Source organism: Sciurus vulgaris, assembly GCF_902686455.1.
Source record: "Sciurus vulgaris genome assembly, chromosome: 11".
NCBI lineage: Eukaryota > Metazoa > Chordata > Mammalia > Rodentia > Sciuridae > Sciurus > Sciurus vulgaris.
The window spans coordinates 18,124,303-18,140,858 of NC_136472.1; the positions used below are offsets into that span (position 1 = coordinate 18,124,303).

Genomic DNA, 16,556 nt, shown 5'->3' on the forward strand with positions numbered 1-16,556 from the left:
GCTCTATTATGAACTACATGTGTTTGTGCTACTACACAGGCATGGAAAAGCTAGTGGCAGGAAGAAAACTGAGCTATGAAGTGTCTCAAATGAGTTTGCAAACTGAATTAATCAACACAATATCCTCTCTTATTTTCTGAATTTACAAAGTGAAAGTAACTCTTAGACCCCCTTATTCTGAAAGTACCTGATGGCCTTCCCTGGGGCCAAAAGTGGGGGAAAAACCCTTATTGGAGATGTAAGATGCCTGTTTTTACTCTCATCATGACATGGTTCAAAGGAAGAAGGTGCTAATGCTAATGATCGTCCCCTGACACTGGAAGGAGAAATGCTTTTTATCCTTACTTTCAGTAGAAGCCACAAAATCAGCCAGATTAAATGGCTGAAGTTAACATCTCATACGTCACTGAATTTATTCTCAAGGGAATTACAGATCGGCCAGAGCTTCAGGCCCCGAGCTTCGTGGTGTTTTTCGTTATCTATCTGGTCACGGTGCTGGGCAACCTCGGGCTGATTGCCTTGATCAGGATCGACCCTCGACTCCACACCCCCATGTACTATTTCCTCAGCCACTTGGCCTTTGTCGACCTTTGTTACTCCTCTGCGATTACACCGAAGATGATGGTGAATTTTGTTGTGCGACCCAACATTATCTCTTTCCATGCCTGTGCAGCACAGCTGGGCTGTTTTCTCACCTTCATGATCACTGAGTGTTTCCTCCTGGCCTCCATGGCCTACGACCGCTATGTCGCCATCTGTAGCCCCCTGCATTACTCCACGCTGATGTCAAAAGAGTCTGCATCCAGCTAGTGGCAGTGCCTTATGCCTACAGCTTTCTGGTTGCCCTCTTCCACACCATTATCACCTTCCGTCTGACTTACTGCGGCCCCAATGTAATTAACCATTTCTACTGTGATGACCTCCCACTGCTGGCTCTGTCCTGCTCAGACACACGCATGAAGGAAATTCTGATTTTTGCCTTTGCTGGCTTTGATATGATCTGTCCTCCATTGTCCTCACCTCCTATCTCTTCATCATTGCCGCCATCCTCAGGATCCGCTCTACCCAGGGGCGTCGCAAGGCCGTCTCCACCTGTGGCTCCCACATGGTGGCCGTTACTATTTTCTATGGCACCCTGATCTTTATGTACCTGCAGCCCAAGTCAAACCACTCCCTGGACACAGACAAGATGGCCTCTGTGTTTTACACCGTGGTGATCCCCATGTTGAACCCCCTGATCTACAGTCTCAGGAACAAAGAGGTGAAAGACGCCTCCAAGAAAGCCTTGGATAAAGGCTGGGAAACCTTAAAAATATTAAAACTAGTAAAATAGTAATGAAGTGTTTTTTTTTTTTTTAAATACAAGAGGGAAGTGAGTCGAACTCTTTCTTGTAATTCTTTCCCAACCAACTGAAAATATGACTGTTCCTTTCACAGTTTTAACATTTTTTACGAGGTCCCAGGCAGACCTTAAAAGGCAGCATGATAAAAAGAGTCCTGTTCAGGCCTTTATTGCTTTGCCAGACCAGTGAAGTCAGGTTCAAATACAAAGAAAGACACTCACATGTGCAAAGACATACGCGTATCCCAAGCAAAGACAGAGACTGGCTTTTGTTAGAGCTTTAGACTCTGGAACGAGATTGCCTGAGTCTGAAAGCTATTGCCTTCATTGACTATGCAAGCAAACCTGAACAACCAGCCTCCACTCTGCGCGACTCTTGTTTCCAATACTGAAAAATAGTAGGAACGAACTCATTGGCTTGTCCTGAGGATTGCAAGGGTCAATATTTACGAAATGCACAGAACTATAACAGTGGCAGTAAGTGCTTTGTGTTAGTTATATAAATTTTGCTATATAAAGGTAGAGATTGACTCATTAATTTTTCAGTGTCATTAAGTGAAACAGACACAACCAGACTGGATTTTCTTCTACCTGCAAGGCATTTATTCAAGGAGGCCTATTACAATCAAATAAACTTAAGAGATGCATGGGGTTTCACCCATGGATCTGTTCTTTATTAGTCACTTAAAGTAGCATAACTACTAATATTAAAATTCTAAGTGCAAATTCAAATCCATTGAGTTTTTTTTTTTTTTTTTAACACTGTGGGTGTTAAGAATGAAGGGTATTCAATTAGTTACATAACAGGTTTTGAAATATAATTTTAAGAACAAGACATACAAAACTGCTTTTAATTGAAGTATATCATGACAATTAAGACTATTGAGTTGCTATGCATTTATATTATTTTGACATTAAAGCAATTAAAATATTGGTTTAATATTATCATATTTTGTTTTGTTTGGGAAGCCATTATGAAACCTGGAATTGCAGCCATTTATAGAATATAGGTTGAGATTTGCAGCGAATTGTTTATTTTTTGTTAAACATTTCATTTGTAAATGATTCAAGCATGCGTCCATGAGGTACTTTAAGAACTTGTGAGTTGCATGAGTTCTTCAGTTTTTAAAACAGGCTTACTAGTACATGCCAGGTGTTTCTGTTTTTATACTTTTTCTTGTGTATTTTTTATGGATAGGTATACACAAAATCCTTACCTATTACAAACTTGACAAATAGAAACATCTTAGTCTCTCTTTTTACAGGTTAAGAAATCCAGGTCCAGGAAGTCTTAAGGAATACTGATTTTCTGGGGCCTTTTCCACCTTTTTGCTTCATAGAATTATTTATGACCATGGGGTTTAAACCACTAATTGAGTTGAAGTTTTTATACTGTGTATAATTTTAATCCTTTGTTATTCATCACATATCAAAGTAAATCTAACTTTTCTTAAGGACACGAGCTAAGCAACTCAAATATATGTTATTAAGCTTCTTCTTGAACAGACACAGGTCTGTGCATCCTCTAGAACTGCACTCTGGAAATTGCTTTAGGTGAGTGAGTTCATATCTCCAATAGAGTTTCTCAAAGCATCAAGATCAACATTGAAATCTACATTATTTATAGTCTTCAGGTACCTTTAAAAGATATTGTATCTTTTTTATTCCTCTGTCTATGGGCTCTATGATGTGTTTATATCAGGATAAAGTTGAATTTAGTCTGTATATATAATCTAGAGTCTGACGTGAAAAAAGAAAAGGAAATAGAAAATTTTTTGCAGGATCCAAGATCAGTGAAAATCGTGCCTGAATTCAGAAAGTGTTGGCCCCATATTATAGTTTTCCTATCCCAAGGTTTGTCGTATACAAAACTCCTATTACTAATAAAATAGGTAAAAGGTTTATTTCCCATGTTTTCATTTGAGTATGTAGATGATAGTATAAACACCTTGGCACAAAGTCTGGCACTTAACAGAGATGAGGTAAACATCAGCATCATTATAATTAGTGATATGAACCATTAATAGAACCTTTTCTTATAAATCAAATTTGTTTGCTGGGTGCGGTGGAACACACCTGTAATCCCAGGAACTCCAGAGGCTGAGGCAAGAGGATCACAAAGTTGAAGGCCAGCCTCAGCAACTTAGCGAGACCCTATCTCAAAAAAAAATAAAAAGGACTGGGGTTGTGAGTTCTTGTTAAGCACCCCTGGGTTCAATTCCCAGTATAAGTAAATGAAAAAATAAATAAAATTTGTTTGTTTTGTCTTCATTTCTACAATTTATTACAAGTAATTATTTTGCATATTGATATGAAAAGATTTATAGTTCATTTTAGTTTTTCTATCCTGTAGCTACATTTCAGTCCTCTTCAGTTTTTTGTGAAATTTCAGTGCTTCAAAAAGATCACAGTACCTGGTGTGGGGGTGCATACTTGAAATTTCAGCAGTTTAAGAGTCTGAGGCAGAAGGATTGCAAGTTCAAAGACAGCCTCAGCAACTTAGTGAGGCCTGAAGCAACTTGGTGAGACCCTGTCTCTAAATAAAATATAAAAAATACCTAGATATGTAGCTAAGTGGTTAAGGGCCCCTAAGTTTGATCCTGGTACCAAAAAATTGAAAAACAAAACAAAACAAACAAAAAACAGCCCATACTATATTACTATTCTTATTTAAACCCTTGGCTTCTTAGGAGGCTGAGGCAGGAGGATCACAAATTCAAAGTCAGCCTCAGCAACTTAGAAAGACACTGTCTCAAAATAAAAAATAAAAAGGTTGGGGATGTGACTCGGTGTAAAACCCCCCTGGGTACAATTCCCAGGGGAAAAAGAGGAAGACTTTAAAGAACATACTTTAATTGCAAAATCATTTATTTCATAGACACAAGATTTTAGGCATACATCTGTAAAGGAATACTCTGATAAATTTAAGTACGTGTTTTGTGTGCTTGCCCACAGTTCTCTCACATTTCCTCAATGACTTTTCTTATGTATTAGTTGAGGAAAAGCCCATACATGTTTCTATAATGTTGTACTCCAAGTAGTATTAGAGCATAACGTATGAAGAAACCACAGTACCTACACTTTGTAGACTATTACAGTTTTTTCCTTTAGCCTCCAGGCACTTAGTTTGATCTGCAAGTGATTCAGTTAAGGAGAGATGGCTGACGTTTTCTATATAAATAATTACCAGAAGTTTGAATCCCATCAAAGATCATTTCTCTTAAAAAAATCTCAATTTGTGGGTGACATGATTGTCCCTTGGCATTGTGAAGGGTTTTTCCTGTCTCCATAACCAGGTAGTTACTTAATAGCAAAGAGAATGGTTATGTCAAAACGCTGCAGCAAAATATGCTTAGGCTTTAGAGAACAGCTAAGACTCTAGTTTTTGGAGAGGAGGAACTTTTTAGAAACATTTGATGTTCACATCAATGGTGGTAAAGGGGTAATAAAGACAGGACGCCCCTGCCTTGTACATGCTGGCTTTCTCCCTTTATTTTACTTTCCAGTATGAATGAACAATGTAGGGAGATATCAATTCCATGTCAATCTCAGGCTCACGTTATCCCTTAGATTTCTTAACTGCTTAGAATTTTAATATAAAACCTGGGTTTGGAAGTGACATTTTTGTGACTCACATTCGGTGTAAAAAAAAAAAGTTTCTGATGTTATATAACTAGTTCAAACATATAGTCATTTAAAAATTAATTTATATGACTGATAAAATTGAATTCAAATCTTGGTTCTTATGGTTTTAGTCTATGTCTGTTAGTGAATTACATAAAATGTTAAAATGCTTTGACTATTTTTATTATTTACCCATTTGACAAAGGAAATAATTCAGCAAATGGGGAGTTATTTTTTCTTTTAAATGTCCAGAACTAAAGAAATTTATAATTTATTAATCTAATCTTGATAACTGAAACAAAAGTGGCTTCTTTTTTTTCATGAGAAATATGCATATTTTAGGTAGTTAATGTAAAGGAACCTAAAAAATCTCATTTTTCTCTTTGTTAAAATAAGTTTGTCAGCACATACAACAAATTTAAAAGAATTGCATTGTTAAAATATCACAATGAGCTGGGTGCAGTAACTTGCCTATAGTCCCAGTGGCTCAGGAGGCTGAGAAGGAAGGATTGTGAGTTCAAAGTCAGCCTCAGTAATTTAGCAAGGCCCTAAGCAACTCAGTGAGACCCAGTCTCAAAAAAAAAACATAGAAAAATAGAAAGAGCTGGGAGTGTGGCTCAGTGGTGAAGATCCCCTGTGTTCAATCACCTGACTACCCCCTCCAAAAAAAAAAAAAAAAAAAAAAAAAAAAATCACAGTGAGAAACCTCTCCAGTTTCTCCATTTTCATTTTGTGAATTTTAAAATGAAGTAAAACATGTTGTCAACTATTCCACAAAAGCTATATTATACAATCACTTAAAACCAAATAAAAGAATCATTGGTATGATAAACGTGTTCATAATTATAATACCTACTATGCTAGGAGCTAGAAAATGCCCTTTATATATACAATCTTCTTGAACTCTTAAATCACCCCAGGAGAAAGAGGCTCTTGCTGCCTTCTGAAGATGAGGAAACCAAGGCACAAAAATGTGAAATAATTTAGCCATGGTGTTCAGTGCCAAAAAGCAGTGAATTACAATGGTGTGATGTGGCTTTCGTGGTCTGATCTGGTGCATAAACCGTCACTAAACACTCTTGGTCAAAATAGATCTGCTAGCACAGTCCTTCCCAGAAAAATGCAGCCAAAGTGGAAATGATCCAGCATCTTAAAATCAAACAATCCTTGCTATTATTACACTTTTTTTTTTCAGATTATCTATGCAGCAAACTTGAGATATAAGACACAAATGTTGATCTATTTCAGTGTAGCCCATGTTTCTCAGTGTCTCAGAGTTCAGATAAAGCCTCTATTTCCCGATGCTGTTTCTTCAGTTATTGATAAAGATGTGTGGTTTAAGAGGATTAAGATCTTGTTTTCTTTCTCTATGTTATCCTTCCCTCCTTTAAAATCTGACAACTCAAAACTTATAAAAAGCCTTTCATGTGGAAATGACTAAGAACAAAAGAGTGGAGATGAGACCTATTCTGAGTGAATTTGAGCACTCAAAGTGAAGAATGTGTCTATCTCTACCCCTGGACCAGCACAATTACTCTAGCTAACACCCAACTCAAAGTCATCGTTCAGTGACTTCTAGATTATTTGACAACCAAACACAACTTTTCAATCACTCTTTTCAGAGAACTCTTTACATCCTTATTTCTCAAGCTATAGATCAATGGGTTTAACATGGGAATCATTACCCATAAAACACGGAAGCAAATTTATCTGTGTTCAGAGAATGGCTTGACTTAGGTTGCAGGTACATAAAAATAATTGTCCCATAAAATATTGTGATGGAGGTCAGGTGGGATGCACAGGTAGAGAACGCTTTCTGTCTTCCTTCAGCTGAACGAATCCTCAGGATGGCAAAGAGGATGAAGATGTAAGAAATGATCACAACACTAGAGAGCACAAGGTGTTGAACCCAGCGATGATTAACAGCATCAACTCTTTGATGTGAGTGTCAGAACAGGCCAAAGCCATTAAGGGAACATCATCACAGTAGAAATGGTTGAGCACATTGGAGTCACAGAAAGACAGGTGGAATGTTTCTACTGTCTGTGCTAGACCCACCGCGAATCCATAGATGTATGTGCCAGCAACCATTTGCACACAGAGTTTCCTAGGCATGAGAATGACATAAAGTAGAGGGTTACAGATAGCGACATACCGATCATATGCCATGATTGACAGCAAGAAGAGTTCACAGACTACAAATGTGATGAAGCAGCAGACCTGGATCGCACATGCGAAAAATGCTATACTTTTAACTTGACGCAGGAGATTCACCAGCATGTTTGGGGTGGCTGAGGAGGTGAAGCAAAAATCAACAAAAGCCAGATGGCTGAGGAAAAAATACATGGGTGTGTGAAGCTGAGGACTTACTTGGATTAATGCAATCAGTCCAAGATTACCCATGACACTAGCTGAGTAAATGACTAGGAACACACCAAAGAGGATGATTTGAAGTTCTGGATTATCTGTGAGCCCCGAGAGGATGAATCCAGACACTGATGTGTGATTGCTTCTAGCCATAGAACAGGTATAAGAAAAGCTTCAGAGCACACCTTCTGGTCCAGAGATGATACTGATGGGCTGATCTTCTGTCGAGAACATTCAAAGGAACCTCTTTGTGTTGTGTCTGCTATCACAACAAAATGGTGTTTCCTAGGTAGAAACAGTGAAGCATACAACTCTGTGAGGGTCTGTAAAGATAGAAAGATGGCATTTTAAAGTTAATTGTATAACCATATCTATTTTTAATGAGGAAAAAGAGAATCATTTGAATAAAGAAAAAATTCTCTTTTACAATTATCATAATACTTTAAATAAGATCACACTGAATCATCTGGAAAATGTTAATGAGTGGTAATGGTAAGTTCAAAAATATTGAATCCATAGGGCTACTCTGAAGGATTCTAGTGAATCATTTGGAAACCAGTGATTTCTATAACTTATATTTTCACAGTGATTTTTAATTTTTATTTTGTACTTTTACATATTTGGTTCCTGGTTTTTCTTCAATTATTATATAGTGTATTACTTTTCAGTTATGGGAACTGAGACTGAGCCCCCTTCATTACTGGCATACAGTGAAACAGAATAACATATAATTTAATTCTCTAACATTAGTTCCTAGTTATGCAAATGATCTTTCACATAGGCAGAAATTTCCCTATCAACTAGAGATCAAAGCAACTTTGGAAAGGTGATCTATGAATTTACCTAAGCCAAGGGATGAGCAGCGGCTATCTCATGTTATGTGCTAGCAATTTCAGCTGCTGGTAGAGTTGATATTGTTTAGATTGAAGCTTACTCAGCAGAAGTGTGTGTGCATTCCCATCATAATGAGAACTATAGGGGTTTAATCTTTTTTGTGATATTTTGAAATATTATTATACTGATTCATAAATTTGTCAATCTCTAGTCTTTATTTCTCTTCACTGTTATTCCTTTAATACATAAACATTTACTGCTATGAAAGCTACACAGATAACTTTCATTTTGATAAGTACCAAATCTCCAACACTGACAATCTGATGATTCTTCTTTTCTTATAATGAAAGTAAACTGCTTCGTGAAAACCTATTTCTCTTCAGACCAAATATCTGTTCAGTTTAGAACTCTCTATACACTTCGGGTTTGGCAAGGGAGGTAAGGATTGTTGATGCTTCGGTATTATTCCATATCTATTCTTACATCCTGCATTTTTGTGAACACTACTGTTGCTTTGAGCCTTCCACACTGGCATACTTTGTCCCTTATATATTTCCTAGTAATCGTTCTCTTGCAAAACTACCTTCGGTTCCCACACTGTTAACATGTGGGTTCTCAAGCTTTTGACATCTTGATATCAGCAATCTCACAATTCTTCCTCGGTTCCCCACTCCCACAGCTACCTGTTGAAAAGCGTTATGTCTGTAAATTGATCAAGTCTAAATATCCCAAATTAAAATATCACCTATGTTCACAAACTTTGCCATTTTATCTTTATATCTTTTATGAGACTACAACTTTTCATTTATTTGTTTATATTCAATCCTTAAATGTCACAAATTACTTCTTGTCTATTTACACATCACCTTCTTCATTCAACATTTACCCGTACATGGATATATTAAATCATGGGAATTTTAGAAGTTCTTCTCTTTGAAATTTTACCTAAACCACAAAGAAAAACGTCTGACAAAAGCGAGTTATAGATAGCTTATATTAAAAATCAACTAGTTATTGGCTTGATCTGCTTTTTCTTGAAACAATGTTCTGTCTCCCAGTTTGCATGTAGCAATTCCAACCCTTTGAATTATTTCAGGCACCCCCACAGTGACCCGCCATTTACTCCCAGTAGATGTCAACCTCTCTGGCACTAAAAGAGAACTAGTTGCCAATTGCGTGAAACTAACCTGCTTCTACATTAGAGTCCCCCCTTTTTTGGATGGAAGGCGATTCTAAATTGCCATCTTTCTGTTCACTTTTCCTCTCCTAGATGGCTCTTTCCTTTATTTAGGCTTGAAGCCACACTATTTCTTTACTGTTCTTCTCCAACCAACTGACGTCATTTTTGCACATTCTTGTTAGGAGTTGACATCTAATGCTATCGGAACTAGTGTCATTTATATGCTGGTGATGCAAAGTCTAGCTCTCTATGTCAAATTTCTCCTCTAAACTTCAGGTACACATATTCTAGTTGCTTCCCAGGCAATTTAAATTAGATATTCCTGAGGTTCCTAAATAACATATTTAAAGAGAATTTATCAATTCAAAAAACCACCCAACCCTAGCATATTCATTGAAATACAGATGGTGTAAATAAGAGATGGTACCACCTTCCATTCAGTCATCCACATGAGACAGTATGTTAACAATGTATTTTGTATGTCTTTCTAACTTTCACAAGTAAAAAATCAATTATTGAACACTACTGAGTATCTAACTACCTTTTGTCACTTCTAAAGCCTTCTCTTTTATTTATTTGGGCTTCCAGTCACAGCTCTGGAATATTGACTTCTCACTGTAATAGCGATGAGCCTCACCACACTTTCTGTGCATAGGGCGCAGAGAAATGGTTAGAAGTATATGGCATCTTTCTAACCTGAGAATCTTAGCTTATTTCCCTTTACATTTGGAATAAAGACCTAACTTCTTAATATAGTTAGTTAAACTCTTGATAAATAAACTTTTCTTTGTCAACTTTTCTCTGTCAGCTTTTCTCATTCTTTGCAATGTCTCTAATATACCAAAGACCTATTTCTTGCAGGTTTCAACAATTAGTAGATAAGTCAAATATATTATTTAAATAATTGAACAAATGAATACAAATATTATGTTTCTCCAAATCTATTTTTACTGCTTCAGTTACCTTGCTTTTTAGTCCCACTACATTTTGCTTTTGAGTAATCCACTACAGAACCAAAAGGCGTCCCACATACCCTGAGCAAACTCTGTGGCTGCCAATAGTACTTAACATTACTTAAATATTGCGAACATATTTTGTATGATCTCTTGGTTCCTCTAGAATATTGTCTTTGAATTACATCATTTTAATCATTTGCTGAACTGAAAATGTAATGATGTTTTGCAAACATAAAATTATGCTATGGTTGATCTTTTGGGACCCAATTTGCTTAACATGGAAAAAATAGTCAGTCAAAAGGCAGATCACTCTACTGAGCCTAAACTTAATAAAGAATCAATAAACCATAGCAAATATTAAGCTAACAAGTGAGAAATAACTCACAAAAAAATTAACTAGTTTTGAATTGCTTTTCATATGTTCTGTGCATTTTATTGTTGTCATGAATTTTAATAAGAGGTCATGGTACAAATTAGATGAAAGTAAATTAGCTTGCCATTGGGCTTTAAAAGGATGTCAAGAACCAATTTATCTTGCACTAAAGATCCAACACTACATTTGAAATTCAATTCAAATTTGCTGAGGGAAGCAAATTAATTCAACTATGAATTCCTTATTGACCTGGTGGCACATTTAGTTCAAGTTCAGAAATTTGTTGCCTGGAGGTTTTATTAAAGAGAAAATTAATTTAAAATAAACTCAATTTTATTTCATAAAGTCTGCTAGAAAACATTTAAAGACAATAAAATTAACACTTCTTGTCTTTAAATCTGCTAGTAGCTGTTCATTTGAATCCTCAAAATTAATATAGGTATAGAATGAATGACATATACAGGTAGAATATAGACAATATATGAAAAACAATCACTTATTTCTACAAAAGCAAGAAAAGATAGGAGAGAAAGATGGGAACAAAGGAAGGAGGGTGGTCTTCTTGAATGTGAATATTTTATCATAGAATCACAATTTTTTTCTGATTTTTCATACCATTCTCCCTACCAGAGCTAAAAACAACTTCAAACACAAATTATACGGAAGTCAATATATTTTTCCTCTAACTCCTTTGTAATGCTTACACTGATAACTTCTCAGAGACTTGAAGCAAATTCTAGAACTATTGAGAGATATCTTTATGTACACAGCTTTGGGTCTCTGGGAGTCTCTTCTTCAATAATTTTAGAAGTGTTTCAAGTATTTTTTCCTTCTGTCGAAATCACAAAATCTACTTTCAGGATTCTTCTTCAGACCACTTCAATTTTTCAAACATTACAATTTATTATGTGATTGCTACTGTTTTGGCTATCTATTGCTATTTATTTGGCATCCTAAAGTGATGATTGATCATCTCTCTTAATTCTGTCATCTGGTTAGACAGTTCCTCACATGGTCACTGTGAGGCAGCACACAGGTTTTGAGACTTAGGGTAACCTCTTCAAAGGACTCACAGAGTGAATCTGTCAGCTGGGGTGTTTTATTTATGACAAATCTACCTGGCGCTTTCAACATGACAACTGGGCTCTGACAACTTCCCCAAGAAAAAAAGGCAGAAGTTTCCATAACTTGCAGGGTCTAGCCTTCCAAGGTGCACAGTGCCACATGCTCGTTTAGCATTCTATTTCATAAAGCAAATAACAGGGCCAAATTCATAAAGGAAGGAAACATATAGGAGATTCATCATGGCCTGTGCAGCCATCAGTTACGACCACCAGGATCTTCCTGAATCTGCTTTATTCTTCATCTCTATTTAATGCTGAAGTATGTCATGGTCAGAGAGATAAATGGTTCTCTCTCTTTTAGAGTTTAAAAAGTAAGTGGACCAACAGTTATGAAATGCTTCGTTTGTATGAGCCAAAGCAACGACAATGTCTATTTTGAAGGATAAATTTATCAGAAAAACCTCCAAGGACACAGACCTCTGCATGTACTAGCACTGCATGAATATGTAATCCTTGATTCAAGTAACAAAAAAAAATCATTGACTTTGAAAATACATATTTTAAATAACTTTATCATAGCGCTTTTCACTTGCTGATTCCTCAAGCTGTAGACCTGTGGGTTTAACATGAGAATCAGCACTGTTAAAGCACCAAGGCAAATTTCTTTACCCAGAGGTGGCTTGACTTGTGATGTAGGTACCTATAACTAAGGGCCCCATAATGCATAATAATAGAAAATGCATGCATATAGAGTAATAGGAAGAAAAGACTTCCTGTCTTCCTACAGCAGTGGATTCTTGGGATTAAAAACAAGTGAAAACAATTATAAGAAAACAAAATAAAAAATTCATCAAACTCAGAAATGATAATATTAGCTCCTGAACATAAGTATCAAAACAAGCCAGAATAACCAAGGAAAAACATCCCAGTAGAGCTGGTCAGCAATGACAGAGTCAATAGAAAGACAGGTAGAATGCATTCTCTGTAGGAATCTCCCATAGTGTCCATAAATGTGGATCTACTGACTATTTGATCACTTCCCCAGGCATAAGGTATTAACATAAAGTGTTACTGATAGAGACGTGCTGATTGTACACCCTGACAGAAATCAGTGACAACTCTCAAACAGAAGGTATGAGAAAACAACATACTTTGTGGTCACATAAATAAACTGACATTCTTTTAAATTCATACATAGAGAGTTCACAAGGGTTCTGGGGTGATGAAAAAGGTAACATAAAAAAATCAACAAATGCCAGTGGGAAAATTTGGGGGGTTAAAAAGCTGAGGATTGATTTGATTTATACCAAGGTTACCCATCATAGTAATTAGGTAAATCTGTAGGAATACACCAAAGAAAATGTGTGGAAGCTTTGAATTATCTTTGAACTCTAAAGGTAAGACTCAGTTAATGCTGAATGATTGGCTTTGTCAGGTAATTGATACTGGATTCCTCCACAAGAACTTCTTCAAACCGTATGTTCTGAACAGTTTTGACTCTACAGAAAATTAACTAATTAAATGTGAGAAGATAGTAATGGTTCACTAGGATGTTATGTTAAATTTAAGCCAATTTAGAATCCTGAGGGATGCCTGAATGTTATGGTTTGGATGTGAGGTGTCCCCCAAAAGCTCACATATGAGACAATATAAGAAGTCTCAGAGGAGAAACAATTGGTTGTAGAGTCTTAACCCAATCAGTAAATTAATCCCTAGTGAGATTAATTGAAGTGATAGGGTTTGCAGGAAAAGGTGGAAATCCGGGCGTGACCATGGGGTATATATTTGTATCTGGAGAGTGGAGTCTCTCTGCTTTCTGATCACCATGAAATGAACTACTTCCTCTGCCACCTTCTCCCACATGATATTACCCTCACCTTGGTCCCAAGGAATTCATCATAGAGAGCACATTGCCCATGTCTTGCTATTCCTTGTCTTCAGTCTGACTGAAAAGTGGGTAGAATTAGTGGGCTGAAGTGCCATTGTCAACACGAGTTGATCAGAATCCAACAATAAATTAAGTTGACATTCGTATATGATGTTTTGTATCTAAGATAGGTTAATCTCTTAAATTTAGGCATTTGAAAAAAATAGTTACAATGGTTTATTTGTTGTTAACAGTACATCCTGTGAAACTAATATTAACAGAACTTGGTATCTTTCGTACTTAATTAAATTTGGTGTTTGCTCAGTTGAAGAAGTATAATTTACACACACATATACTTTTAATTTTTAAATCTACTTTTACTTGAGATACTAGCTGTGAAGTCACAATTCCCTGAACAAACAAGTTAATTTAATGAATTTTATCCCTAATAAGTAAAAAGGAACTCAAGATGAGTGGGTAGTACTTGAGCACTGAAGGATGCAGAAGAAAAATTTATCTTATCACAATATTGTCAACAATTTCCCAGATTGAATTGAGGCAATATAGAATTTAAAATTGATGAATAAGGTAGGTTTTTTTTAAATTTTAATTTGTTAGCTATCTCAACTAGACCTAAAAACCCTAACTTAGTAGTTATTTTACATATGCATATTTTCGTGCTTCAAAGTAAAGGTAAAATTAGCCACAATCTCATTGATGTGATGAGATTCTTTTTAATTCTATGAAAGAGGAAGTGTACAAGTAATATGAATTTCTTGACTGCTTCATATGGAAGAGATGATGGGTGAAAGCTCTTCTGTAATACCTGAGATCATCATAATCACACTGTGAAATAAGAGTTTCTACTTTCTGTAGAGAAGAACATTGAGGCTCAGAAGAATGTTATTTGTCCGAGTTCACATAAAGTTGTAGGAGTAAGGTTTAAACTCCAGATGTGCCTGGATTCCAAATCCATCTCCTTCATTACCTACCACCTCTATACACACTCTTTTTCGCAGATCCTGTCCTGACCTACACTGTGACACCCAAGAACAGCTCAGAGATGCAGAGTGCCTGCATGGCTGGTAGCCCATCTTCTCAATCCAGGTGCATAAGAGCAAGGGAAGTAAATACCCAACACTTCACATAATGCACCCAGTAATATTGTTGAGACCCATAACTGCCAACATGTGAATGAAAAAAGAACAGAACCCGTGTGGTGGTGGGAGATCAATTATGTCATTGTGTTAAGTTTTTTCATATTTCTATTTTAAGAATTACTCTTCCCCCCCACACTTTGACTTCTATCCCGGAGATGTTTCTAGAATTTCAGTCATTATTTCTTTATTAATTACCTAGATAGCACCTGAGAGGGATATTCCCAATGCTCCTAATGCTCTAGCCTCTGTATTATAAATAATGAGAAATTTCCATTTGCTGTTATTTTCTGCTGATGGTAAGTCTGTGAGTTTTACATGTTTTTGCAAACAGATTCATGCTTTCAAATCTTGCAATTTCACAGGCTATTTTTAAAAAGAAAACTGTGTCTTTATTCGTAGATTTACTTGCTATCAAATTGTTTTATTGGACCACTGATTTCCTCATTATAATTGAGGTAGTGGGAATTATTTAATTTAAACAACTTCATGGAAAACAAATTGCATAAAAATAAAATTAGATTTCTTATATGCCAATTACATAATCTACCTATTTTTGGATAGATGATACATATCTATGTAACAAATTGTTTATCACAGAAGTCACTTGCCCTTCACCTCCAATTTAAACCTGGAGGGATGGGGAGGAGCAGGGGTCTGTTTTGTGCATAGTCCACCTGGCTCTAGGGTCTCCAAAGTTCATAAGAATCCGTGAAGAATGAAGCATCTCAGGAATGATTTTCATCTTTCTTGAAGGATGATATAAATGAATTTTAAAAGAAAAGGAATACTTTGTAGAATAAGTTACTAAATACGTAGCAAGACAGGATAATTAATGATATAAAAAATGAAAACAACTTATTTGGCTTGCACCCCGATACTGCCAACTTAGATATTCTGATCCAGGAAGTCCCTTATACCTCTCAATGCTTCCCATTCTTAATTTTTAACATGGACATGTTAATAAAACTTGTTTCAAATGAAACCACATGCAAATGATTTAGTGAACTTTTATTAAAAGCTAGCTATTCTTACAAATATATTAACCTGGGACTGTTGCCTCTAGAAAATTCTTTCTTAAATAATGTTATTACTATTATTGGAATAATATGAAATGCTCAGGTATGAAATATGAGACTAACGTACAGATCAGAACACTTCAAAAATTTATATGTGACAATTTCTGAATATCTATTACATATAATTACTAAGTACTAGTCAGGTAGTTTTAAGAGTTCCAAGGCAAATAAGACTAATCCCACTACTACTCAGCCAATGATTATGTGTAAAGGAAGATAAATACATGTACTTGACAGTGATTGAAATTATAGTAGTATTAGCTCATGTTTCTTACAATGCCATGATGCTATATGTAACATATGCACACTTAAAAGAGTAGTAACTTTCAGAAATAGCATCAAACCCAACTTTGATCATGAGAGAATATGGAGGTTAGTCAAGGTCAGAATTTTTAACATAGGAAAGCCCATAACTTCAGCTCCATTCAAAACCAAATTCCACAACTTTCATCTCCTTTATCAAGAGAGATCACACTTATCAAGAGCCAAAATGAATGAGGTACTATCATGAAAATCTGTGACAGGGGTACTTAGATTTAAAATTCTGAGGTCTATTATGTTCCCAATCCCTTTTCCATATAGTGATAAATCTGCATTATATTTTCTATTGTTTAAAAAGGATAAAGGTAAATGTAACTCAAAAATTTCAAGAAGTATATTCACATTTTAATGAATTTCTCCATAGCAGCACAGACTTGGTATCTATTAAGGCA

General features: G+C 35.8%; 2 protein-coding genes across 2 annotated transcripts; one reads left to right on the plus strand and one right to left on the minus strand.

The window, feature by feature from the left end:
* Window positions 1-378: 378 nt before the first annotated feature.
* LOC306638918 (olfactory receptor 8U3-like) lies at window positions 379-1,333 on the plus strand (the record flags this gene model as incomplete). The annotated part of the gene is given in 3 exon segments (XM_079102373.1): window positions 379-784; window positions 787-1,002; window positions 1,005-1,333. Coding segments are annotated over 3 exon segments (951 nt in total).
* Window positions 1,334-6,546: 5,213 nt separating this feature from the next.
* LOC306638973 (olfactory receptor 5AL1-like) lies at window positions 6,547-7,486 on the minus strand (the record flags this gene model as incomplete). The annotated part of the gene is given in 3 exon segments (XM_079102422.1): window positions 6,547-6,653; window positions 6,656-6,850; window positions 6,853-7,486. Coding segments are annotated over 3 exon segments (936 nt in total).
* Between the last annotated feature and the right edge of the window lie 9,070 nt (window positions 7,487-16,556).